Genomic DNA, 27281 nt, shown 5'->3' with positions numbered 1-27281 from the left:
AGTAGTCCATGTTGTGATTTTAATTAATAGGGGAAACCGTTTCATAACTCCCCAATGGGGCTCTATAAAAGTATACGAATAACTGCTAACTAGACTTCAATTTATTACCTTCTCATCTACTCCAAAGAAAAAGAAGGAGAAACACATAAGCGGCAGGGGCCTAAGCATGTGACCATCATCTGCTTCTCAGGATGCACATTAGCAGGAGTAGATGGAACTTGGAACAAGCACCCTAAAATGGGATTTGGGTGTCTCCAACAGTGGCTTAGCCCACCATAACACATCATCTACTTACCCCGCCTTTTTTTCTTTTAAGAAAGGTTTACTTATTTATTTGGAGGCAGAGAGATGGAGATAGAACCCCCCACCCACCTGTTTGCTCCCTAATTGTCCGCAATGGCTGGGGCTGGGCTGAGGCAGAATCCAGGATCCTAGAGTCTAAGCTAGATCTTCTATGTGAATGGCAAGGACCCAAATGAGTTGTCATCTCTGCCTCTGACAGTACACATTAGCAGGATGTTGAAGTCAGTAGCCAGAGCTCAGGATTGAACCGTGATGTTCTAACGTAGGATGTGTGCATCCTATCCTACATTTTAACAGGTGAAGTGTCATTTCCAAAGGGACGCAATGGGTTAAGTAGAGCTTTGGATGCTTGCATGCAACATCACAGACTGATTCAAGCATCAGTTGCTCCACTTCTCATCTAGTTTCCTCTTCATGCTTCTGGGAAAGCAAGGGGATGAATGGTCCAAGAATACGGGCCCTTATAACCCATATAGGAGACCTGGATGGAGTTTTTTTTAATTAAAAATTTTATTTTTGATGATGTTTACATAGTTGATCAGGGTGGGGAGGATAGTGACCATTGTTCCCAAAGTTTCTTTATCTTCTTCCTGTATCTGGGGGAAAGGCATGATACAGGGGGAGAGGCCACAGCCAACCTCCCAACTGCCTCAGTACCTGGGAATGGGGAATGGCCACCTGATATCAACCTAGGGTCCCTGAAGTGGAACATGTTCTGAGGGTTCTGCTTAAGTGATTTTGATAGTTCTGAAATGCTGTTGATTTCACCCATCCAAGGATGGAGGAAATCCTTCCAAGGTCCATTGGCTGATATAGTCTACCTTAGAGTCTCCATTTGCCTAGATATTTGCTCTCCTTGTTTGGCTAGGGTGGTTGACTAATTTGTTCTGCTCTCTGTCCTCTGTTATGGTGCCAGATGTCCTCTGCAGGTCCCAATGGACTGCCATATCCTCCATGTGCATCTGTGCCTGCTGTCTATTGCTTTGTCTTTTCTGCGGAAGATGTCCAGTGCTGACACATGCTTTCCATGGTTAGACCACCAATCCTGGAGGTGAGACCTCAGGTTCATGCACACCCCTACCTGTGCCATCCCCCAGAACTTTTGAAAGATCACATACTAAGTCCCCACAAGCATGCCACTGGGAATCCAGTGGGTTTCCCAAGGTACCAGTGGTGCCTGGAGCTGCCTGACCCAAGCCCTGCTAGACCCCCCGACAGGGCTCATAAACTGGGTACCACCGTGCAGGTGGGCCAAGGACCCAAGCCAGGCAACTTGGACCCTGCTGGAATCCCCCACACCCAGGGCTCATGTGACTCAGCATATCTTAAAAAAAAAAAAAGTAGGGTAGGCAACTATGCTGGCACTCTGATATCAACACAGATTTGGCATGAACCAGGCCAGGATGCCCGCCAGCTATTAGCTGTTTTTCTTCCAGAAGTCTAACACTTGCCTAAGTACAATGCAACTTAGGCTGTTGCCTACAGTTGGGGTGGATGGAGTTCTAGACTGCTGGCTTTTGCCTCTTTTTAATCGGATTTCCATGTAGCACAAATATGCACATGTACTCTAGCTTTGGTATTTCTACTGCCCTAGGAAACACACTAACATTTCAACATGACTGTAATAATGTATGAGACCTACAGACGGGACTTTTCCTCCTCTATGTCAGAAACGTCATCTAGAAGATCTACCCTGCTCTGCAATCATCCTGGCTTCTCCCTGGACCACATCGACCCGTCAGGAGCCTTTACACATGGAGTCAGAACTTCTGGAGCCAGAGGCCCACATGTTAATTGGTTACATCTTTTCATCTCAACTTACTCATATATAAAATGGCAGAAACGATCGTACCTGTCTTTCAGGGCTTTGTTGGAAGGTGAGAGACAATACAGCAGTGAAGTATGACTCAAGGGGAGTGAGTGCTCAATAAAGATTAATGATGATTATTTACCAAGTTAATTCCTGAATGTCTCTGTCTTCTTGGCTCTAAAGTCAGAGCCTTAGGAAAGCACCTACTGATCATCCCTTAGGTCAGGTCCTACTGTATTATATGCTTTCCCAGTACCTCATGCTTCTTCCTTCATAGCATACCTTATCATTATATATGATTTATATATCTAATTAATCATTTAATAATATTATCAATGTCAGTATGCCTTTGAAGACAGGAACTTCTGTGAGGACAGGGGTAGGTATGTCACTAGGGTTTGCTTGATAACTGGTGTTTGAAAATTGTTTGTTAGTTGATTGTCATGATTTGAACTTGTCTCCTAAAGTTTGTGTGCTGGCAACTTAATTACTAGTGCAACCGTGTTGAAGGGTGGTGTGTTACAGAGGTGATGGAGTCATGAGAACTCTCTCCAATGTGGGGGCGGCGAGTGCACTGGCTGTAGATAGTTAACTGCTATGAAAGCAACTTTGGCTTTCTTTTGCTCCCTGCCATATGCTTTCTCACCCTCGGATACCTTCTGCCATGTTAGGGCAAATGGAAAGACAGTCAGCTGTCACAATGCCTCGCTGTTGGGCTTCCCAGCTTCCTGCACCATGAGCCAAGTGACTCCTATGTTTATGAATTACCCAGTCTGTATTCTGTGACAGCAGCACAGAATGATTAAACTTAAGATGTTCCACAAACATGATTCCAGAGCTCACAGGTGATTTGTGTGCTTTCCCATGTTTAGAGGTGAGTGATGCCTGGGCACCCACCTCAGCACCCCTCAATTCAGTTTCCTTACCTCATTGAGCCTGGTAGGAGATAGTGAAGAGGATCTGGACTGGGAGCTGGAAAGTAGGAAAATGGGCTTTGGTGATATCTCAATTTTAATTTAGTTTCTCAACCTTGGGAGAGATAGCTAGCCCCTGAGGGCTAATTTTATTTCCTAACAGTATGAAATAAAATATCTGGTTATTGGTTTAAACCAATGGCGATTTAACTATTTTTAAGTTCTGAGCATCGTTTGCACCTAGATTCCTCGTGGCAAGGCAAACCATCAAGCAGAGTGGAATTGGTGAGGCTGAAGTTACAGCTGTGGCCGGCAGCCCAGCTTTTGTTCCCTGCCACATTCAGCAGCACTTTAGGGCCTAGTATAGTGACTACTGGTCCAGATGTGCTTGATACCTAGTGCTCCAGCTCTATAGATGGCCAATTGCCTCTAAACCAGCAGCAGTTCCAAGGGACAGCCTTCCTTCTCCTTTCCTTAAAAATTGTATTTACTGTAAAGGCATAGAAAGAAGGAGAAAGATCTCCATCCACTTCTTCACTCCTCCAAATGCTTTCTCAACAGCCAAGGCAGGGCTAAGACAAAGCAAAAAAGCCTCAAATTCAATCCAAGTTCTCATGGGCATGGTAGGGACACAAACACTTGGCTATCACCTCTGTCTTCCAGTGAGTGAATTAGCAGGAACCTGGAATCAAAAGCAGAGCTAGGGCTTGAACCTAGAAACTGCAACATGGGGTGTGGACATCTTAGTGTGCCAAATAGCTGTTCTCTTTTAGCATCATGATCCAGTCAAACATTATACAGAAAACAGAGGAACTGGGCATAGGCACCCAAGCTTTTCAGCCTGCCAGGGCACCTTAAGTCAGTAGCTGTGGGTGATCCATGGGTGCTATAAAATGATGTAAATCAAGATGGTGCAGGGAGGTCTTGTAGTATAGTGAGTTAAGCCACTACCTGAGAAGCCCATATGCACACCAATTCAAGTCCAAGCTCCCTGCTAATGTGCCAGGCAAAACAGTGAAAGAGGGTTTAAGTTCTTGGTCCCCTGCATCCATATAGGAAATCAGAGCAGAGATCCAGGTTCCTGGCTTTAGTCTGACCCGCCCTAGCCATTGTAGCCATTTTGGGAGTGAACCAACAGGTGGAAGATCTCGTTGTCTCTGCTTTTGTCTTTATAATTCTTCATTTCAAGTAAATGAAATAAATCTAAAAGTTATGGAATGGAGACATTATAAAGAAAATAATTATTGAGTGGTAGTTGGCATGAGACACAGAAGAATAAAACAGAAAATGTCAGGATGCATTTTAGGGCCTTTGTGAAAGTTTTTTCTTCTAATTATACATGTGTTTGTGCTGAGGTATGTATGCCTACAAATGCACACAAATGTGTGCTTATGTATGTGTTGGGTCTTCATACAAAATGTTGTCTTTGGGGGGAGAACATGTATCCTTATTATAGGTCATAGTCAAGGAAGACCACAACTAAACCCACTATTCTAAGGGACAAAGGAGAGATGTGTCCAGCTCCCATCATGAATCCATGGATCCTGGCAGCACCTCTGAGAAGAAGTAAAGAACCCAGAAGGAGTGGTCTTTCACAAGTGTTTTCCTCAATGCTAGCACATAACTAAAATAAGAGGAGCTAAGTACTATTAGGCCTGGTAGTGAGGCCAATTATTTAATACATTCACTACATATGTTAATTATAGTGACCATTTACAATAAGTACTGTTGCTTTCATATTCATTTTGCAGATGAGAGAAAGCCAGTTGGTTCTGCAGGATGGTATCATGAGTCATGGATGGGGCCCCACCAATAGTTTAGGAGCGGGTTGGTAGGATCTTAGAGTCTTCACCTCTACATACTGCCCCAAGACCTGTCCCATTGGGTTTTCTCCCTGATGTGACTCTCACTGCTCATTTAACCCTTGTACGGCAAGTACGCAGCTCTCAGATGCTTATCCACACTAAGAAAGTTCGTGACTGTCCAGTCTCCAACACCAACCTTACACGTTTATGGATTATCTGCTATGAGCCTTGAATTGTTCTCACCCTTTTAGAACTTACTTACCTTCATGAACAAAGTATGTGCCTAAGGTATTTTAGCTTAGTCTGCTGAAAAGAAACCCTACTAGTCATAATCTGCCAAATCGGTTGCACAACCACTAAAGGTATGACTCAGTCTGAAACGGTTCTTTAGCCTAAGTCTGTTGTGAAGGAGTTACAGGAGCATACATTCACACTGGCATTATTTTCCTAAGTGAAGGCCAGCCCTACTTTGTAAGTCACAGTTTTGATTGACATTTTTTGAGTAGTAATTAGCATCTACAATGCTGCTTATGAGAATGTAATTTTTTAAAGTGCTCTCCCACACAACACCTCACATTAGCGCAGCATTTCCCAATAGTGCAGCATTTTGAGCATTATCAGCTGCACTTTGAGGCTAACAGTTTCTGAGAGTTCACATGACTGCACAGGTCGTCCAAATGAACTAGAAATAGAGTGCTTTTCTTTCTATAATTTGCATCCTGCTTTCTGATTGCAAAAGTAACATGTATCTGTTTTTTTGAGATTGGTTTTCCTCTCTTCCTTCTTCCCTCCCTCCTTCCCTCCCTTCCTTCCTTCTTTCCTTCCTTCCTTCCTTTGGCAGTTACTTGTTTTACTTGCAAAGTCAAAGTTACAAAGAGGGGGAAAGGGAGTGACAGAGATCTTCCACCTGCTGGTTTACGCCAAATGGCTGTAATGACCAGACCTGAGCTGATTTGGAGCCAGAAGACAAGAGACAAGTTCCAGGTCTCCCATGTGGGTGCAGCGTTTCAAGGAATTGAGCCATCCTCCACTGCTTTCTCAGCCCAAAGGCACGGAGCTGCATGGGAAATGGAGTGGCCAGGACACAAACCTGAGCCCATAATGGCTACCACCATTTGCAAGGGGAGGATTAGCCAATTGGGTCATCATGCCATGCCCATTTTTTTGAGATTTCTTAAAAATGCTATGAAGAAAATAAAAATGACTCTCTTTTAACACTTTCAACATTTCTGAGTAATTCCTACTGCTTAGGATATTGTGCTCAGGGTGTTTTTGCTTTTACAAACATATGACTTTAGCTTAAACAGGGGTGGGAGAAGCAACAGCCTTGTCATGGTTGTCTTTGTGGCCCAAGCCTGCTTTTCTTCCATGTGTGCAAGTGTTGTTGGCCAGATGGCCCCTCTACTTCCTTTTCTGTGTCACACTATATGTGTGTTTTAAACACATCTTATGTTTACTTACAACATGCCTTAGGAAGGGAACTGAGTGTATAATCATGAACCCAATTAATTCTTTGTAGTTTCCCCAAGCCTGTATTATATATTACAAAGCAATAAAAGTGTTAGCAACTGTTACAAAGAAAAAAAAAAGACCAAGCAATCTGTCTGAATACCCTGGCCTTGGTCACCCTCTTAAAACAATTACCTGTGTAGAGAAACGTGTTGGAGTGTCCTCCCACCACGACGTCCACGCCCTTCACCTTCTGAGCAATGAGTTTATCTGTTTCAAAGCCAGAGTGTCCCAGTGCAATAATTTTGTTCACACTTAGAGTTTTTAGCTTGTCTACTTCAGGTTGCAATGCAGTGATTTCATCTTCAAATACTAAATTTGCTCCTAAGGAACAAGATAGATAAAAGGAACAGGTTTTCTAATAGTTTTATTATATTTCTTACCATACATACTAACATGTCAGGTATGAACACTTCAATTCATTAATGCTCTTAAAAATGTATTAACACATTAAGTACAAAACTTGTAAAACTTCTGTTACATTCACTTAGTGATATTATAAGCTTAAGGTTTTGGATAACATTTTGCTCAAACTCAAACTATGAGGAGGCTTCAAATAAGGTTTACTTTTCTCTGATTTTGTATTTCATTTTCTGCAATACCCACATAGAAGGCACTGAAACATTTAACATGATGTACAGACAGACTTTGGGAACTTGGGATGATCAGTCTTCATACTATTAGCAACTAGTTCCTGTATGCTAATTTTAGCATTGACGTTGACAGCTTTCTCTTGTTCCTTTGGATATCACGTTGGCCTTAGAGCACAATGATTGAGCTTTGTGGGTACCTCATCAAAATGCTGCTGTTGGGCCTGATGCGGTAAACCAGTGGCTAAAGTCCTCACCTTACATGCACCGGGATCCCAAATGGGTGCCACTTCATATCCTGGCTGCTCCACTTCCCATCTAGTTCTCTGCTTGTAGCCTGGGAAAGTGGTAGAGGATGTCCCAAAGCATTGGGACCCTGCATCCATGTGAGAGACCTGAGAAGAAGCTCCTGGCTCCTGGCTTTTAATCAGCTCAGCTCTGGCCATTGTGGCCATTTGGGGTGTGAAATTATCGGACAGAGGATCTTCCTCTGCGTTTCCTCTCTGTGTAAATCTGACTTTCCAATTAATCAACCAATTAAATAATCAATCATCTTTATATATATATATGCATATATATATATGCATATATATATATATATTGCTACCCCTGGAAAGGTGTGCATTCCTTATTGGCTAGCTACTCCCCTACTTAGTGGCATAAACAATTGCCTCTGGCTAGCATGGGTCTGACTGCACAGGCCAGGTCCACTTCGTGCCTCAGGCCTGCACTGCTCATGTGGTGATAGGACACGTCCTTTCACTGTCTCTGTAGCCTAATGTCAGCAAGCTTTGAAGTCTGCAGCTTTGATTGCATGCTGCTGACTGTACTTACAGACACGCAGCCTCTAAGTCATACTCAGAAGTGTCAGTCTACCAGGGAATCCCCAAAGGAATTGCTCTAGACTTCTTTTATGCAAATTACAAACTAGTACAAAAGTGAAAATGCCAAAAAATGAATGGCATTAAGAACCTTCAGAATGCAGGAGTCTGTAAGCCACAGTTTCAAAACTATTAATCTCAGTTGCGTTGGTGGTATAGTGGTGAGCATAGCTGCCTTCCAAAACTATTAATCTCTTTGAAGGGCAACAAAACAATTAAAATGCATCCCTTGTGACCCTGTGACTCTGGGAAGTCTCTTTGTCCTTTAACAGGGTGATGGTACAAGTGCAAGTTACCAGCACAGGTAGGGTTGCCTTTCATGGACAGTCTGAAATTTAACAGCTTGCAGCTCTGTTGCACCAGTAGGGTTATCTGTCAGTCACTACCACGCAGCATTTTAGGACCAAGACCTACATCGGCTTCCCCAGCATTATCTGTCAGAACATCAAAGATAATGTGCTTCTTGCTGATCTCACCAAGAATGATGAGACTTCCTGTTACCCATGGAGAACTTGTCAGCCTCTCTGTGAATCTCTCTGCACACCTGCCCCCCAACCTGTGGTTCCCTACGCCTGTGGTTCTTCTCCACAGCAGCACTCACCACCGTACACCACATCAAACATTTATCCTCCTGCTAAAGGTGTAGGCTCCAGCAGACAAGGACACTGTGTTAGGCATCTCTGCTTCCTGGCAGTGTCCACCTCACAGACAATTCCTCATGGGGAGTGAATGAATGTTGAGGGAATGTTACTACGCTCTGGCAAGAAGGGACAGAAAACTGAGATGTCTCTGAGGACAAAGGAATATATTCTGACACATCAGAAACCTCACAGGCCTGGTTTCTGTATAAGACAGACAGCATGGGATATATTCAGAATGCTATGAATGGAGTTCTATTTCAGGGATTTCCATATCTGGATAAAAGAAAGTAAATGCACTACAGATACAAGTTATAAACTTGTTGATGCTCAGGCCACTACAGGTGGAAGAACTGGGTTTCATTAGGGATCAGAGATCTGTAGAAGAACCCACTCAATTTTTTTCTTCCAAATTTGAATGCATTGAAATAAACTAAGATATTGTTTATGCCAACAAGAATTTCTTAAGTAGAAAGAGGTAACATATTTAAGACATAACTTACAATAACATAGAATTCATCTTATTAGTTTTATCAATGTCATCCTAAGTACATAACTCTCCCAATTGTTTCTATCTTCAGCTGTAATGTATAAAAAGAACAATGAACTGATTTAATGTTTCTATTTCAATCAGCAAGTGTCATAAATGCAGACAATACCTGGATTGGAGAGGAAAGGAGTTTCTTTGGATGTGTAGCCAACAATTCCCACAGTTTCACCATTAACAGAAAGAATTTTATATGGCAGATAAAGTCCTGATATTTCAGATGCTAGAGGCCCCTTGGCTTTAATGTTAGCACTCAGAATTGGAAATTTAGCCTTTTTGAGGAGTGGGTCGATCAGTCCTTTTACACCATTATCGAATTCATGGTTTCCAAGTGCCTAGGTAAGAGGGAAAAGAAGAAGAATTAAGTACTATGGAACTTTCAGTAAAAATTTTAAAACAATTTTTCATTAATAACTTCCCAAATGGGCTTGGCTCCTAATTGATGGATTCCACAGCCCCATGTCCCTTGTGCATTGAGAGCAGTCCTGGAGGCCTTCAGATCATCAGGATGCTGAGCGTTGATACTGCAGCTTCCACTGCACCCAGCAGAGGGGCCATAGGGTGTCACCTGCAGAGCTGGACAGTGTTCACTCTCCTGCCACCCTCAGAACTGGGGAAGGCTGTAGATCCACACTGAACAGCCTCTGCCTTGTCCTTTCATGTTTTTTTTTTTTTTTGCTGTTCCTTCATAAATCCACATTTTAGACATAATCATTCGAACTGCCACCTGTCAGGAAGAAGCGTGGATGTGCACAGGCAAGCTAGACAGCACTCCTGACTAAGACCACAGACGTCTCCTTCCTTGATGCTCCCACTCTAGGGTTGACCCAAGAACTTCATGATTCTCTGATTCTTCTGGGAAAAGGAAGATTCCAAGGACAAGCCCATCTGACGCGGTGGTGCTGGGTTCTTCTTTCAGCAGCTCTGGGCCACCTTCCTTTCTCCTTCCAGCCGTTTCAGATACAGAGAATTCCAGGGTCAATCTGTCACCTAGCCTTCAGTGGACCTACAGCAGGTGCAGGGGCTTTCTTACGAGCAGGGACCAGTGTGGCCACTGGGGTCATATACATCTGAACTATACAATGGCATGTTGGTGGTTATTTGTTTCTGTCTCCTGACCAGAATAAATGCTCTTCCCCACCCCTTGCTAGCATCACTGGAGACCCCACACCCGATGCGTGCACATTCACCAAATGCCTTGGCTTAAACACCCCTGGCACGTGTGTTCACACAGAGACAGCAACCTCCTGGGTTCGCACTCCCATACACCTGTCCATGAAGAGATACAGAATTTCTGAATTTGTCTTTACCTACAGTCAGATGAACTACTCATTTTTACCTCTGCTTTTTCTATAATTAACTTCCTTCTTAAAAAAATTGATCTGGCTGAAAGTTCTCCCACTCTTAGATAACTATTTTTTTTCTACATTTAGTCTTAGAATAGCACTGTTTCTTCCTCTAGTGAAGTAAGTCTCACAGTTATAATGACTGTCTTGCTTAACTGGTTCTTTATCTCATCAACCACCTACTATTTTAAGAGTGGTAGACTCTTCAGCAATAACGGAAACCACAGTTTTCATTTCTTTTTTACCCTTAATGTTTTTCCTGCCCTCCCTACTCTGACCTTGACTGTAATCTCCCTGAGACTACTGGCTTGACTGTCTTTATTCCCTACCCCCACAGGGAGAGGAGCCCCTCGTCTGTAGTGCCCAACGGTGTGGGCAGGTTGACTAAATTATCTTCCTTACACTCCCATCCAAATTTTATCTTTGTCCCTGACTTTCCTCCTGATCTCTGGAACTGTATGTTAACTACCACATGACATTTTCCCTACAATGTCTCAAAAGCACTCCCACTAGGCATGTGCAAAGCCTTTCCTGCAGGATTTTCTGTCTTGGCCCAAGGTGCCAGCATTCATACAATCAGTAAGGCTGGAGCACCTGGAGCAGCCGAATTCCTTTCACATATTCCTTTCCCTCACACACACCAGCAAGCTCCTCTTTTACATAAACACTCTTTAGTCTGCCCACCCCATTGCTCCTAACTTAGGGTGTTCCTCACAATGTTTTGCTGTTCTACAGTAGTATTCCTAATGGTTTCAACCATCACCACTCACTCGTCAGACCATTCTTTCTACTGCTGCAAGGATCATCTTTGTCAATGCCAATGCAAACTAGTCATGCTCCACCAGAAGGCTCTGTGAGGCACTGCCTTTTCTGACACAGCTCAACAACCTGAGCAGGGCCCATAGGGCTCTTGGCAATTGGGTGTCATTTTGCTACAGCTTCATTTCTGACAATCACACTTTAATGTGCTAGGCAAGAGTGAAGGGCTGGTTCCATCCCTTATGTGCAGTGAGCTGGGGTACCTTTCTGAACCTTTCTGTTTTCTCTGGAAGGCCAGTAAGCAAACAAGACAAATATGGCAATGAGGCAGAACCAGCATTTACTAACACTTACCACAGGCTAGCCTGGTAAAGTTTGATTGCTTATTGAAAATCTGATCTTGTGCTGTGAGACTGTGCTGTAAGCATCTTGCTGTGTTTATTTTACAGAAGAAAGAAACTGGGCTCTAGAGAAGTTAAGTGAATTGCTGAAAGTCACACAATTAGTAGGTGGTGGAACTGGGACTAGATTCACTTCTATTTGACATAAAAGTTGTGAACCTCAGAGCTTTTCATAAGGCCTAGCTCAACAACAACAACAAAATCTAATTCCTTGTAGTTTCCTAAGTTCCCATTTATTTTTGTGCCTTGGTGTATGATGGAAACATGATGACAAACTAGTTAACTAGACTAGTCCAGGTCCTCTAGGTCCTCCAAGCTACACCTGATGACTGTAGCTCCTGAAGTGTGCGGATTCTTCCCAATCTCCCTTTGGAGTCAGATGTCCTTGCTCTCTTTGGTGGCTGTATCTGGGTAGCTGTAGTGGAGCCCCCACCAACCCAGCAAGTACTGAGCACTTGCAGACAATCAGCAGGTGTAGGGGTTGACTACTGAGTGAATAGAAGAAGGACAAAAGAATTGTTAACAACCTTTCACACAAAAATCAGTGCAGAAAATTTGTTTGTAAATGCCAGCTTACTTTAAAAACTCCTAATATTTTCTACCTTGAATTTCTCCAGTTTTTATTTTATTGCACTAATGAGCACTTAAGGAAGTGTAAGTTATTTAGGAGGACCATGTGTGTAAAACAGGTTTTTGCATTTTTAAAATTATTTCTATTAAAAACATGAAAATATTTTAGAAAAACATTGTTCAAGAGAAAAACACAGAGCCATAAAAATTAATAGATGAATTCATCCCTTGGGCTTAGTGGGAGATGGATTCCTGGAGTCCTATAGCTAGCAAAACCCTGAGATACTCAAGACTTTTTCTATTAAAAGGTTCAGTATTTGTGTCTTCTTATATGCTTTATTTACTTACTTGTTTATTTTGCAGAGATACAAAGGAAGAGGGAAAGGTAAGAGAAACAGAGAGAGTAAGCACTCTCACCACTAGCTCACTCCCCAAAGGCTGCAACAGGTGCAGCCTAAGCTACGATCAGGAATTTAGTCTTGCCTTCGACTCATCACTGCTGCCTCCCAGGGCCTGTGTTGGCAGAAAGCCGGAGCCAGGAGCTGGTGCCAGGAGTCTGTAAATATTTAAATATATCTGATTTGCTGCTGTTCAAGTCCATAGGTGAAGAAGCTATGGACACTAAATGCCTACTGTATTCATATCCCAACATTTTTGGTCTCTGAAAGTTTGTTCAAATTTTCTCATGTAGTACTTAAAATTCTTTGGTTACTTGCCACTTTTTGTTTAGCCATCATCACTTAGGCAAGTGATTTTAAGACCTTAACTCAAATTCTTACGTTCATATAGTCTCTGTATGTGTCTCTGAGTGTATCTCATTCTTTTATTTTTCAAATATTTCCTTTCTTTTTGCTTTTAAAGATTCATTTATTTGTTTTTATGGGAAATGCAGATTTACAGAGAGAAGGAAAGGCAAAGAGAAAGATCTTTCATCCACTAGTTCACTCCCCAAGTGGCCAGAACGGCCAGAGCTGAGGCGATCTGAAGCCAGGAGCTTCTTCTGAATCTGCCACGCAGGTACAGGGTCCCAAGGCTTTGGGCATTCCTTTACTGCTTTCCCAGGCAACATGTAGGGAGCTGGAAGGGAAGTGAAACAGCTGGACACTGTGTTCAGCTGCTGTGGATAGTTTGCAATCACCTTTAGCTTCAGGGAAACCCTCTGTTGACAGAAAATGAGGCCCAGAAAGTCACATGAACCAGTAGAGGAAGAAAGAGGATATTTTAAGACTTGGGATTCCAGCTTTCTTGATTTGATTATTAAACATATCCTTCAATTAGGAGTGAAAGAAAGCTTTTGTCCAAACTTTGGCCTGTGGTTCGTACAACTTCTGTTACATGCCAAAATCAACTTTTCCTTTGAGGATAAGCAGTGCACATAGAAAAAAATTTCAGGGAATTGTAACATGATCCACCTATTTATTTCCAAAGCATTTTAAGCTAAAAAGAATTTAAACTAACGTTTAATTATCACGTCTTGGGAACCTAACTGAAAGATACCTAGTTCTCGCAAGTTGAAGTACAAACATACAATGTCATAATGTGACTTTCTTCTAGCTCCTTCCCTACCGTGGCAGATGCCAACCCACTGAGTTAGTCTTTCCCACTAAGTTTGGAATGAACTTCACTTTGGATATCCCATCTTTGCAAGAAGTTATTGTCAGTAGAGACCCGGGCTGATATGGTAGTGTAGCAAACTAATCTCCCTGCTAGTGCCAGCATCCTATATAGGCCCTGCTTTATGTCCTGGCCCCTCTGCTTATGGCCTGAGAAAGCAGTAGAGGGTGGGTCAACTCTTTGGGTCTCTGTACCCATGTGGGAGATTGGAAAAAGCCTCCTGGCATGGATCAGTTCATCTCTGGTTGTTACTGCCATTTGTGAGCAAGTGGATGGAAGACCTCTCTGTTTTTCCTTCTCTGTCCATAAAATCTGCTTTTCAAATAAAAATTAATATATCCGCAAAAGGGGAAAAATTAGAGATTTTTTTTCCACCCTTGTACAAAGATAAATGATTACTAGTATGGAACACACTGGAGTTTGACAATAGCAAAGTATAACTTAGTGGGTAACAAACTAGAGGCAATATTTCTAAATAAAAAGGAAAGAAAAACTCTTCTTTTCACACTGATTTGATCCACAGTTACTTTGGGCACAAACTGCAAGTGAAGCCAACATTCAGTCTGAAGTGCTCCTGCCTGCCCGCCTGCCCCATCCTTCAAGGAGGTGTGCCAGCTTCTGTTTCTTTCCTGAAGCTCTTTCTAGTAGGAGTGTTCATGCAGTCATTTGCTTTTTCCACCTGTAAACAGGCACTCCCATTGGCTTTGAGTAAATGGGTGTGCACAAGAAATAGAACGTTTCTGAGGGTGTGAAAGGGGAAGTGAAAGGATGTGAAAGCAGGTGGCTAGCACAGGAAGGAGGATCCAGGGCTGACATGGACACAACCTGGTCTGCAGCAAGGAAGCAGGGCAGTGGCCATTCTTTGGCCTCCCGTGAATGCCTTTAATTATTTGGGAATATTTTGTTTTCAGAAAGCCATCTCTCACTTCTTAAGCAATCTCTTTTCCTGTTATTAAGCCTGTGGTGTGGGTGCCGCAGGAAGCCTCAAGTGACTCGGATTTCTGTACAAATATCACTCTTTTCTATGTGTGTGGCAGGGGAAAAAGGTTATATAAAACACAGTAGTCTTTCTGGCCTCACATAGCAACTGGAAAGCAATTCTGTTTTGAGAGCCCCTGAAGAATAAGTCCTATGGCCAGAGAGTGACAATTTTAGCAGGAAACTGAGCCACAAAAGACAAGAAAGCCACAAAGCTCTGAAAGCTAAAAATGCTCCCAGGCCCAGATCCAGTGGGGCCCCACCTCAGACAGAGCTTGCTTTCTCAAGAGGGAAATATGGGTCCTCAGATAAATCAAGCCTGGGGATTTCCCAGGAACTCAGATCTGACAAGTCCCCCTCACAGCTGTGTGGGTTGATTTTCCCCCACCTGAAGTAGACTTTCAGCTACAAAGTGTAGACTTTTCCCAAACATTGAGCTGACTCTCTTTGCTCCTTGGGCCTGCCCAGCTTGAAACAAGCAAAGGAAACTCTAGGTACTGTGAAAATTGCTGACCCTGGGGAGGCGCCTGAAGCAGAGGTGTGGTCCACTCAGCTTCTTTCTCAGAAGGCAATTTGTGCAGTTGCCTGGAATGATTTGGCAGCCAGTGCCCTTTCTCCCTTGATTCTTCCAGAGCTCCCTGCGCCTTCTACCCTCAGGCCAGTGTCTCTGAGAATGGGGCACTCCTGAGGAATGTACACAGTCCCAGATGTGGAGGGTGCACAGCAAAGCAGCGAAGCCCAGGGCTGCCCCCTCACCCTGCACCCTGGGGCTCTCATGCCCAGCTGGCCATAAAGTCCTGTTTCAACTCCTGCCACCACCCTTGGTGGTCTTCTCCTCCACACACCCACTGCTTTACTCCTTTGTGTTGCAGTCATCTCTCCCAGACCATTTCACAATATTTTAGCCACCAGGTGGCCACAGCTGCCATGCATTCATGACAGGTTGCCTCTAAAAACAGATCCCCAGTGCCTCCCGCCTCGGCTCTGTCTCGCCAAGACTTCTCACTGCCAGCTCCTGACCACCTGCGTGGTGACATGAAAGACCTGGCTTCCTGGAAATCATGCAGACCTTTCCTGATCTCCCAGCAGGCCCCGACATCATCATTGTTTTCTGCCAAACTTTCAGGGTTTGTCAGTTGCAAGAATATGGAATCCTCCACGTGCTCTTGGCTACTTATGATGAAGTTTGATGACTTCCCCTAGACACCTGCTTGTCCCCCTCTGTGTGTGGTGTGTTTCCCCACATCTCACATCTCTCAGACCATTCTTCTGCTCAGCGCTGGTGGTTCCCGCATTCATTGATCCCAAATCCTTAGTGACAGTGAGATGATTGCTGATACAGGGGCCCGGCAGATGTTTACTGCATGAATAATAAATCCACTCTCTTTACTTGCTCCTTTTAAGTGGACTCTATTTTTGCTAGGATTTAGTATGTGGACTTTTCTATTTGATTTTAGAAAGGGGACATTTCAGGATACATGTCGGTCTGGCCGTTAAGACCCCATATGCCTGAATCTCATATGGAATGCCTGGGTTTAAGTCCTGGCTCCTCTTCTTCCAATCTCGCTTTCTGCCTGCTCATGTCTACTGTGGAGGAGAGCAGATGATGGGTACCCCCAGGGAGACCCATATTGCAGGCAGTTGGGGAATAAATCAGGTGGTGGAACTTTCTCTTTGAGAAAGAAAAATAAATAAACAAAAATCTTTTAAAAATCTTAAAAAAAATCTTAAAAGCTTGGGGACATTTCATCACCTTGGCTTTGCTCAGAGAGGATTTTTTAAAAAATTAATACATTTAAAATATGGGAACAGACCCTCCCCATCCTAATTGGAGACCCACGCGGACATGCATCCTTCTCAACTATGTGAACAGTATTTAAACAAATTAAAAATTAAAAAAAATAAAATAAGGGAACATAAAGAAAGTAGCATTAAAAAAGAGACAAAAAACCATATGGTTAGGCCTTGTTCATTTACAAATTCAGTACATCTTTATGGTGCTATGAGGCAGGAACTATTATTTCCCCTTTTCATAGATAGGAATACTGAGGCATGGAATTTCAACAATCACCAGTTGCACAGTTAGTGTTTGAACAAGGTTCTCACTGCTCTGCTCAACTGCTGTTGATGTGAATGTGTGGAAGAGATGGGCATTGCACAGCAATTGGCTAGTTTCATGATCACAGAGGTCTAGAGTTTAAGTAACAAGGCCACGGTTCTTGTCTTCAGGAAGCTGCTAGGCCAGGCAGAAGTCTGAGCTAACATTGTCAGGTACATCCATCCATGCATGCATAAAGACATTCACAAGGCTGTTGCTGTAGTGCTGTGGGTTAACCCATTGCTTGTGACACCTGTATTCCTTATCGGCATCAGTACATGTCCCAGATGCTCTGCTTCTGTTCTGGCTCCCTAATGACCTGGCAAAGCAGTGGAAGATGGCCCAGATACTTAGGCCCCGTTCACCCATGTAGGATACCCAGATGGAGTTCCTGCTTCCTGGGTTAGGCCTGGCCCAGCTCTGGCCATTGTGATCATTTGTGAGAATGAACTGGTGGATGGAAGATCTCTTTGTGTTTCCTTTTTTCTATAACTCTGCCTTTCAAAATAAATGAATAAATAAATTTAAAAAAAAAAAGACACTTAGGAATCACCTTTAAGAAATGTGAGAGGTCCTTGGATCAAGACACAATTACTGTCTGCTAAGAATTGTAGGAGCTTGGAGGACAAGCTTCATATCCATGTAACCAGTCTGGGAATACTCCCAGGCAAATGGCCATAAATGAGACCAGTGGAATGAGGCAGTCAAAAATGCCCCCAGTGAACAGCTTAAACACGCCAAAAGAAAAATAAAGAAGCATTGATATAGTGCAGTAGGTATAATGCAGATTACAGAATTTCTTTTTTTAGCCAATGGAGATCAATTATAAAGATAAGAAAGCCATATGCAGGAGGTATGTGCGCCTTTATTTGAACAGTCGTATACCAGCTCATCTATCAAGGACTAGAGGTTGCAGTAAGCCCTGTAATCCAAGCGGCTCAGTTTCCAGACACTCACGGACCTTCACCTTCATCCTTAAGATGTCAGAATTATAAGTCATAATTGGCTGGATTGCTAGATACCTGGCATTGTGGACCGTTTCTGATGTTGGGTTGCTGTCTATCCCTCAGTCCTGTGCCAGAGCGTGTTGATCCTAGCAGATGAGCATGCATCCTTCTAATGGTATGTTATGTTTTTTATGTAATCATTACTGTTACTGACAGTCAAATGCTTCCGAGGACATCCTCAGAATCTCTGTGTCCAGTAAATCCAGGAAAGCTGTAAGTCTGCATTTCTGTGTTCGAGATAGCAGCCTTCAATAGTCTGGCAGTGCTATGATTTGGATGTTCCATTGACACTTGTGTTGACATTTAATCCCCATAGTGGAGTCCAGTCGGACTTTTATTAAGTTGCTGGACTCTGAGTTCTCTGTTCTCCAGAAAAAATTAGTCTGTTCACGGGTTAATGGGTTATCTTGAGACTAGGTCTTTTGTCAATGCTAACTTGCCTGTCTTTGGGGTGTGTCCCTTATGCCATGTGATGCCTGATGCCTCCTGGATCTTGACCTTCCTAATGGTCATAACTGTGAGCCAAATAAATATCTTTTTCTTATACATTTTCCATACTCAGGTATCCTGTTATAGTACTTCATAGTACTACAGCACTATACTCTTGGTACTTGAGCTTTAACCCTCTTATCTTCTGTTGGTCACTCTTTCCTAAACCAGCCTGCTGACAGAAGGAGGGCCCAGGCAGCACTTGCAGATCCTTTAAATGGACTGGCACTGTCCTAAGCACTTTACATGCATCATCATCTCCTCTAGACCCAGCAACCTTGGAAGAGATTACCTGTACACCTTTTACACATGTGGAGTGGAGGTCCCATGAGATGAATGAACTTCCCATAGTCCAGAGATCCTAAGGGGTAGGGAGGGGACTTGATTCTACACAGTCGTAGTCCCAAGTTCATCTCCTTTATCCTCTGCCACACTGCCTGCTCAGTGAAGATGGTTCTCATGGATTCAGCCCTAACACTGCAGTTCAGTCCTGAGCATCTCACACTTAGATTACTGCTCAGTCTCCTTCTCATGTTTCTTATCCTTCTCTGATCTTTTTCAACTCTCTTCCATTTTTGCTCACTTTTCAAATATGTGGCTTAAACATTTTTTTCTCAAACTAATCAAATTCTTCAGTTTTTTTTTTTTTTTTGCACACAACAACTAGATGATTAATCATTTAATTCTGACACTGTCTGCTTGGACTTAGCATTATATCGGACAAATTAAGATTCCAGTTGACAGTCCTGGGTTACTTAAACTTGAAATTGTTAATCACGATTAATTAAATTTAATTTTAAATATATTAAAGGAGAGAGTGAGAACTCCCTTTCACTGGTTCAGTCTCCAAGTGCCTTGAAAAGCTGGAGCTGGACCAGGTCAAAACTTGGTAACTGAGGTCTTAATGCAAGTTTCCAACATCGTGACATAAACCTTCTTAATGGGACTGCCACCTGCTGTCTCCTACTGTCTGTATTAGCAAGAAGCTGAAGTCAAGAGCTGGAGCTGGGTGCCAAACACTCCAATATGGGGATATGAGCGTTTCAATTGCCAGCCCACTCTCCTCTCCCAGCCACATACACTTCTAACTGAACAGTTATAAATGGAGGTTTTAATGACTCCAGCCTCATGCTTCAACATTAGAATGATTCAGTGGACTTATAAATGATTCAACTCGGAGATAATCAAATGGTAGAAGAGTACAGGACAAGATGTGAAGTTGCTGTTGTTGATGGAGAAGTGGCATCCAGAGCTCCCATGCCTGTATGGGTCACATTGGCCTCCAGGAACTTCCTATGTTCAGCATCAAATATCTTATCAAACATGGCCAAGAATTTTCACAGACCTTGTTTTCCATCACACTGCCCTTTTGTTCAGGTTGATAGGTAAGACTGAAAGTTCTAACTCTGTTATCCTCTAAGCATCTGGTCTGTTTGGTAACCATCTCACCCAAAGTTACTTCATTGGAATACAGTCAGATCTCATTCAAGGGTCTTCTTGTGGATAACAAAAAGCTCTCTTATGATAGGCACTAGTGACAGAGGCCATTTAAAAAATATTATACCACAGCAGCCACTCTACTCCATAACCCCTGGTTCTCCATGACAAGAGTCCAAATTTCTCAGGTGACCACACTATGACATCAGCTTTCAAAAGTACCAACCACAAGAGTAACTATTACACTAAATGAAGGCTATGCATCCAATAAAAAACACTGAGGATCAAATTGATAAATAGAACATCAGAAAATACAATCTCTAAAATTTTAATCACAATAAATAGCTAAAATTCTTAAAAGTCAAGAAAAATAGAGCAAATCTTTTTTAAAAATATATTTTTATTTTGAATTTTGAATTATGTGGTACAATTTTGTATAGGCTGGGATTCCCCCCGAAACTCCCACCCCCTGGAATAGAGCAAATCTGGACAGGGAAGATAACTGATTTTATAGGCCTTGCACCAACCTGTGCCACAGAGAATTAGAACAACAAAGGCAGAACTGCATGTCCAGGAGGTTGAACATTTCATAGTTCTCAATGACTTTAAATCCAGTTCAGAAAACTGATCAGGGTTTGAATGCCTATTTACTTCAGAAATGAATTCCACCTGTGTTTCTCTATCCCCAAACTCCTGAACTCAAGTTTCTGCTAAATTAAATTTTCTGTTTGAGGGGATGGACAGAAAGCAGCCCCTTTACTCTTAGAAGCCCCAGGGTACTCACGGGACCAAGAACAGGTTCCACTGCAAACTGAAGCTCTGGAGTGTCTAGACACAAGTTTCAGAGCCAAGTCCACTCACTCTGCATGCTATAGAGAAACTACCCTCTCCTTTCTGAGGTTGGATATCACCATCAGCCCACACACAAGCCCCAAAGGGAACATCTTTGTCTCTAAGCACAGGTACAGGGTGGTGGCTAGAGCACAGGCCCCAGCATCACCCGTACACGCCCTGTGGGAACTGGGGTAGTCTCTTCTGGGTCTTGCAGCTCTGAGTGTGTGGCTGTGGGTGGAACTCACACTCACTTATAGGATCAGGAGGGCCCTGTCTGAGTTCTTTTGCTTCAGGATGGTGAGTACTAGTCCCCAACATAACCTGCACTTTCTCTGTGTGACCTGGGTGAGGCCCTCATTGCATCATGCAACTCTGCGACTATGAGTTTTGGTTGGAATTACAAGTTTCAGGAACACATGCATCTTCCTTCCCCCTGCCCCACAAGGAAGGCCCTGTGTGTGTTCCTTTACTCAAGGCTTGCACTGCTAGGGCACGATCTCCAGTCTGAAGTATATTCTCCATGTGCAACCAGGGTAAGGTACCCTCAAAGTCCTACAGCTGTGGATCTGTGATTGTTTGCTCTTTTAAGCTCAAGGGACACCTGTCTTAGGGCCCTGGGAAGGCTTTATCTGCATCACAGTGATCCAGGATCACCTAGGTCAGAACACAATCCCCAGTACAACATATTGCAAACCTGTGGGGTGTGGGTAAATTACGTTGGCTCTGAGACTAGGATTTTTAGAGCTCTATTCCACAGAATCACCTGAGTTCTTCTCCTGGGACCTGGAGATGACACTGTTTCAATCCTGCTGTTTTAGACTCATGCCTGCCACAACACAAATAGCATAGCCTGCAAAAGAAGCATGATCACTGGGTAAAGTCTACGTGCAGCTTTGGAACTGTGATAGCTTCTGAAAGTTTAGTAGCACTCGAGCTTGCCTCCTGGGACCTGGGGAAGGCTCTGTCTCAATGTTCCAGGCTTATGTCTGCAAGTGCGTAATCCCCAGCAAAGCCTTTGTTTATGCCATGGAACTAAAGTAGTGTTTCCCTTACATCTTCCAGTGCTGGGACCAGGACCTTTGGTTTTCTAAGTCCCTTCATAACCTGTGCCCACCCAGTACAACCTAGGGAAGGTCCCATTTTGTCACACAGTTCAAGGGCCACATCTACTGGTGCCAAAGGCTCCAGAATCACTCATACTTGCTTAATCAGTCAAGAAAGCAGTCCCCTCTGTGTCTGTGTCCCATAGTACCAGAAACATGACTGAGGCATTGGCAAAGTCCAGTGGCTCTGAAGAGTCTCTTCATCCTAATTGGTGATATAACCTATATGAGGCTGTAATCACCTTTGTAATAAACTTAAACCCCACAAATAATAAAAAAGTTTGAACTGAAAATCTCCATAAAACAAAACCAAAAACATATAGTTGGAGGATTCAACAACAGACCTGACTAAGCAGAAGAAAGAATTTCTGATCCTGAGGACAAGACTTGAAAAAAAATCAGTTAAAAATGAAGAAAAAATTTAAAACAGCACCATATATGTACCATATAAATGATACCATGAAGTGAACAAGGAGAAAAAAAAGAAAAAGGCTTTGAGGACCTATGGGATAACATTAGTGGTTGATAATTCCTCAAGTCTTGAAAGGGACATGGATATCAAGATCTAAGAAGTTTAAAGAACCCCAACCAGACTCAACAAGAAGACTTTTTTTCCAAGCAGGTTATAGTCAAATTGTCAAAAGTCAAGGACAAGGGGAAAATCCTAAAGACAACGTAAGAAAAAATGTCAAGTTACACATAAAGAAGCCCATCAGACTAGCACCAGACTTTATTTTTCTTTTTAAAAAGATCTATCTTTTATTTCTTTGAAATGTGGAGTTAGAGAGAGGAAGAGAGAGAGGGGACTTTTATCTGCTGGTTCACTTCCTAAATGGTTGCATGTGGGAGACAGGGGCCCCGCAGAGTTGAGTCATTTTTGGCTGCTTTCCCAGGTACATCAGCACGGGTCTGCATAGGAAGTGGAGCTGTCAGGTCTCTAACAATCATCTCTAACCAGCTCTGTCACAGTGCTGCCCCCAAGATATTTATCTTTATATGTATTTAGGTTGTTGCAAAAACAAAGGCAAAGTGAAAGTCATTCTGTATTTGTTAGTCTGGGTAGAGCAGGATGCTGGCCTGAGGTAGTGTGAGAGTGAGTCCAGATGGGTCATCCTGGCCTTATCTCCTCAGGAATGTCTGGAATGCCCTACAGGACCCGCCCAACTCCTGTCTCAGCCCACCTCATCTCAGACCCTGTGCTTCAAGTCACTCACATGCCACCTCCTCCAGCACTTTTAAGCAGAACCTCTTTAGGTGGAGGCCAGCAGTGTGGCATAGCAAATAAAGCCTGTGAAGTTGACATCCATATGGGCACTGGTTCTTGCCCTGGTTGCTCCTCTTCTGACCCAGCTCCCTGATAATGGTCTGAGAAAGCAGTGGAATGAAGGGATGGTCCAAGTGGGTGCTTACTGCCCATGTGGGAAATCCAGATGAAGCTTTTGGCTCTTAACTCTTCACCCGGTCCAGTGCTGGCTGTTGCAGTTGTTAGATGACTGAACTAGCAGACTGACAATCTCTCTTTCTGTAACTCTGACTTTTAAAATAAATACATCTAGAACATATGGAGAACTACTCCAGCCAAACGATGACAGCAAATATCTGGGTGAATGGAGACTATAAGGTTGACTGTGTCAGCCAGTGGACATTGGAAGAGATTCCTTATCCATAGATTGGTGAGATCAACAGTATTCTGGAACCATCGCATCCACCTGGGAAGAACCCTCAGAGCATGAGCATCATTGTGACCCTGGGTTGATATCAGGGGGCCTTTCCCTATCTTCGGGTACTGGAATGATCGGGAGGCTGAGTATGGCCTATCTGCTTATCCTCCCACTTCCCACAGAATTGGCAAGAAGAAATAGAAAGTTTGGAAACAATGATCACATCCACTTCTCCCTAGCCCTAGGTCCTTCCCACTCTGATCAACTATATAAACATAATCTAAAATAGTAATGATAATAATAAAAACCAACAAAATAAATACATCTAAAAAAAAAAAAAAAAGAAACCCAATAGGCCAAAGAGAATGGGCTGATATATACAAGATCTTCAAGCAAGAAAACTTCCAACCAAGAATATTATATCTAGCAAAGCTATCCTTTAGAGATGAAATAAAAATAAAACATTTCCCAGATAAGCAAAAACCATAAAAAAAACCAGAATAAATGAAAATACCAGTGAGCAATGAACAATGTGACAGGAGTTACTTCTTATTTATCAATATTAAGCTTAAAGCAAAATAGATTAAATTTCCCAGCAAAAGACATAGATCAGAGTCAAATGGATAAAATAATAATAACAATAAAAAAAAGACCCAATTATATACTACCTATAAGAAACTCACTCCACAGGGCCGTAATGGTTACAGCTGAGCCAATTCAAAGCCAGGAGCCAGAAACTGCTTCCAGGTTTCCCACATGGGCATAGGGTCCCAAGGCTTTGTGCTATCCTCTACTGCTTTCCCAAACAGGTGGTACAGGAATAGGTTGAATTCACAGCCCAGACCCCCCACCAGAGCTGCATCAGGCACCATTTTGGGTAAGGAGGCAAAGGCTGCAGGATGGCCCTGTGCATGCACTAAACTGGTTCCATCCAAAATAGGTCTGGATAGCCACCAGACCCAACAGCCAGTAGATCCAGAACTCCACCAGTGACACATCAGGTACTATTGTATATTGTAGCAAAGGCTATGAGACTGGAGTGACAATAGTGAGCTGTGCATGCGCTGAGCTGAGAGTGATTTCCGGTTCAGTGCATTGCACTGGTACCACAGGGAAAATAATACCCACTTTGGCATTCTATGGGTCAAAATACATCCAGGAGTTCCTCAGACCTACCAGTCAGCAGGTTCTAACAAGATTAACACCACTAACAACCTAATTATTTAGAATACTTGATGTCTTCCTAAATTCTGGGAACTGCTTGTGTTGGAAGTCAGAGAAAGGTTGTACAAACCACAGTCCAACCACAGCACCTTTGTCAACCTCAGAGTTAACTGAGAAATACATTGAGGAAATGGGGGATACAAAATTCAGAAAACTCATTATAAAGCTTCTTATCAACAACAAGAAGTACATGAAGGAATCCAAAGAATATGTCACACAGGAAATAGCAACACTGAAACAAAATCAAGCAGAATTATTAGAAACGAAGGGCTCAATGGAGCAAATTAAAAATTTAGTGGAAAGTCTCTATAATAGAATGAATGAGGCAGAGCAAAGACTCACACAATGAGAAGCTATTTCTTGCCACAGTGGTGAAGCAATCTTCAGGAAGGAAGACTGCAGGTCAAATCCTATTTGCCAAACCCCCAAACGGCAGAGAGCAAGCTTGATGTGAAGCTGCAACCATTCTTGCACGTGATCTCCTCCCACTGGTCAAAAATGATGTATATAGTCCCTTTCTTCAGGCCTCACTTTGATTATTTTGAGTAAAAATTGCAAGACAGTAATTCCACCTCAGGGAAAATATTCTAAACCTGCCCAAAAGAGATAGGCTATAACTTGTACTAGGGTTTTTCAACCTCAGTCAGATCTGCAGTGATAATGAATTGGTGCGATGATTAACACTGTAAACTCGAGAGACTTAAAGAGAGGAATACTATTAGTTGGAAAGATTATTTTTCCCCTACTAAAAGGAATTCACACAACTGTGGAGAAAAGGGTGTCACAAAAAGTAAAGCTGGCAAATTGTGGTTTACATGTAAAATCCAAACACATCCATGTAAGGCTTATGCTGCTCTTCTGGGAGGAAGCGGAGACAGGCCAGTAACAATTCAGTTCTACAAATATTTATGTTCTCACTGCTTCTCGCAAAGCATCAGGCAGGCCTTGCCAGGGCGATAGCAAAGCAGAAAGAACACAGGGTTCTTCAGACTTGTGGTTGTTGTGTAGAATCCAGATAATGGTGAGTCCCACAGATGAACTCAGGGGTTAGGGATCTGCTGCTGTTGTTGAGTGTCTCTAGGAATTTCTTAACTAACAGCCCAGAGGGAATTCTCTCCTGCTCTCCTTTGTCTGAATCTGGGTGCTCTCTCATGTTTTCCTGTTGTCATTTTCCAAGTTTCCAGCGCAGGAAAAAAATACAGCCTTGCACTCTCACGATCTGTGAGCTTTTCTGGTACTGCATGTAATGCCAGCCTTGTGCGTGTCCCAGCCAGGACCACACCTATCCTTTCCTTCCACACATGTGCACTCTTGCTTTATTCTTCCTCTTCCAATGCTGTCAGTTTTCTTGGTCCAAGCTTCTTCAACATCTTACTGAATCTCCCTGCTTTAGATTTTACCTACTGTGAAACTTAGGTAGTGATTTCATTAAAAAACAAAAACAAAAACAAAAAAACCATCACACACACACACACATGCAAAACTACCAGGTAGTAGTTTGCTTACATTTATTTACCACTGTGTCATCAATCCCTCTTGGCCATATTTCTAGAATTTAACCCAACAAACATCGCCTTTAACAAGGTATTTGAACACTCCGATGAACCATTTCCTCAGTTTCCATGATTCTCATTTTCCTCTCAATGAAACAGAGATAAAGGATTCTTTGGAAGAGTGAGCAGCAGATGACGGAGATATGTGAGGGACTTTGATCAGTTCCTGCCAGTACACAACTGTCAGCACTCCTCTGAATACCTCCATCTCGTGGTGGTGCTCTGGAACACCCGTTTAACACGAACCCTCCACCTCCGTGTGTGTATGTACTTGGCACACTGGCCAGTCTCGCTTTTTCCACAAATCTGTAAGCTCTGTTTCTGCCGGGCTTTCTTCCACCGGTCCAGGACTCCCACCCCCAGCTTTGATCTGACTTACCATGGCATCGTAGCCCAGAGCGTTCATGAAGTGTGCCACCTCGGCGCCCTCGTACACGGTGAACCACATGGTGCCCTGGTACTGGTCGCCTGCGTCCAGCAGCAGCACATTGCGCTCGGCTTGGCGGATCTGTTGCACCTTGGTGAAGAGTCGCGCCACGCCGCCGACGCAGAGGCTGGCGTTGACACACTTGTTAGAGTCCTCGCTGGTCTGTTCCAGTCGGCTGTGCACGTCGTTGGTGTGCAGGATCGTGAGCTCCCAGGCATCGGCCGCCGGCCACAGCAGCGCGCCCAGAGCCAAAAGCTGCAGCGCTGGCACTGGCACGGCTCGGGGACACATGACGCGCGGAACAGGGCGAACGCTGGCGAGCGCTGGCAAGTGTGGGCGATCGTCTGGGGCTGGGGCTAGTCACCGGGACCGGAGGCGGGGCCCGGGACGGGCCCTCCTTCTCCGCGGAGGCAGGCTAGTGAGCGACGCACACCCCGAGCGGTCACCCGATTCGACCCTGGCCGCCCGGAGGCCCGGGCGCGGCTGGCGACTGGCACCCGTGGCCTGCAGGAACAGTGAGGAGGTTGTTCCCGGCGGTGAGCGGGCACCGGCCACGCTCCGCGCCCAACGGGGAAGCCTCGGAGCCGGAAACTCCACTCCGGTGGGCTGCGCCTTGCTTTCCGGGCCCGGGGAGGGGGGTGGCTGCTCCAGCTGAGTCGTGCTGTCTCCTGCTTTCCCTGAGGCACGGAGTTTTCTTCCGTAGTGCTGTGCGATTTGCTTGAGGCTTGTGGCTGCGTGAGCACACCGCTATAAATCTCAAAGGAGGAAAAAGAGAGTGGGAGA

At 43.7% G+C, this 27281-nt stretch overlaps 1 protein-coding gene across 2 annotated transcripts in view; it reads right to left on the bottom strand.

Moving 5' to 3' along the window:
- The window catches only part of NT5E (5'-nucleotidase ecto), a 39632-nt gene extending 12807 nt beyond the window's left edge, over positions 1-26825 (bottom strand). The window contains exons 1-3 of one of the 2 annotated variants that reach the window (XM_040983708.1): positions 26451-26825; positions 9110-9332; positions 6477-6665 (exon numbers count right to left, since the gene is read on the bottom strand). In XM_040983708.1, the coding sequence (XP_040839642.1) occupies positions 6477-6665; positions 9110-9332; positions 26451-26789 (751 nt within the window). In that variant the 5' untranslated portion in view covers positions 26790-26825. The remainder of the gene's footprint in view (positions 1-6476; positions 6666-9109; positions 9333-26450) is intronic. The other variant, XM_040983709.1, reaches the window with a different exon arrangement.
- Between the last annotated feature and the right edge of the window lie 456 nt (positions 26826-27281).

Source organism: Ochotona curzoniae, unplaced genomic scaffold (genome assembly GCF_017591425.1).
Source record: "Ochotona curzoniae isolate NIBS_2020 unplaced genomic scaffold, NIBS_Ocur_1.0 contig_3819, whole genome shotgun sequence".
Lineage (NCBI taxonomy): Eukaryota > Metazoa > Chordata > Mammalia > Lagomorpha > Ochotonidae > Ochotona > Ochotona curzoniae.
The sequence above is the reverse complement of the archived record's forward strand: the minus strand, read 5'-3'. Positions and strand labels throughout refer to the sequence as shown.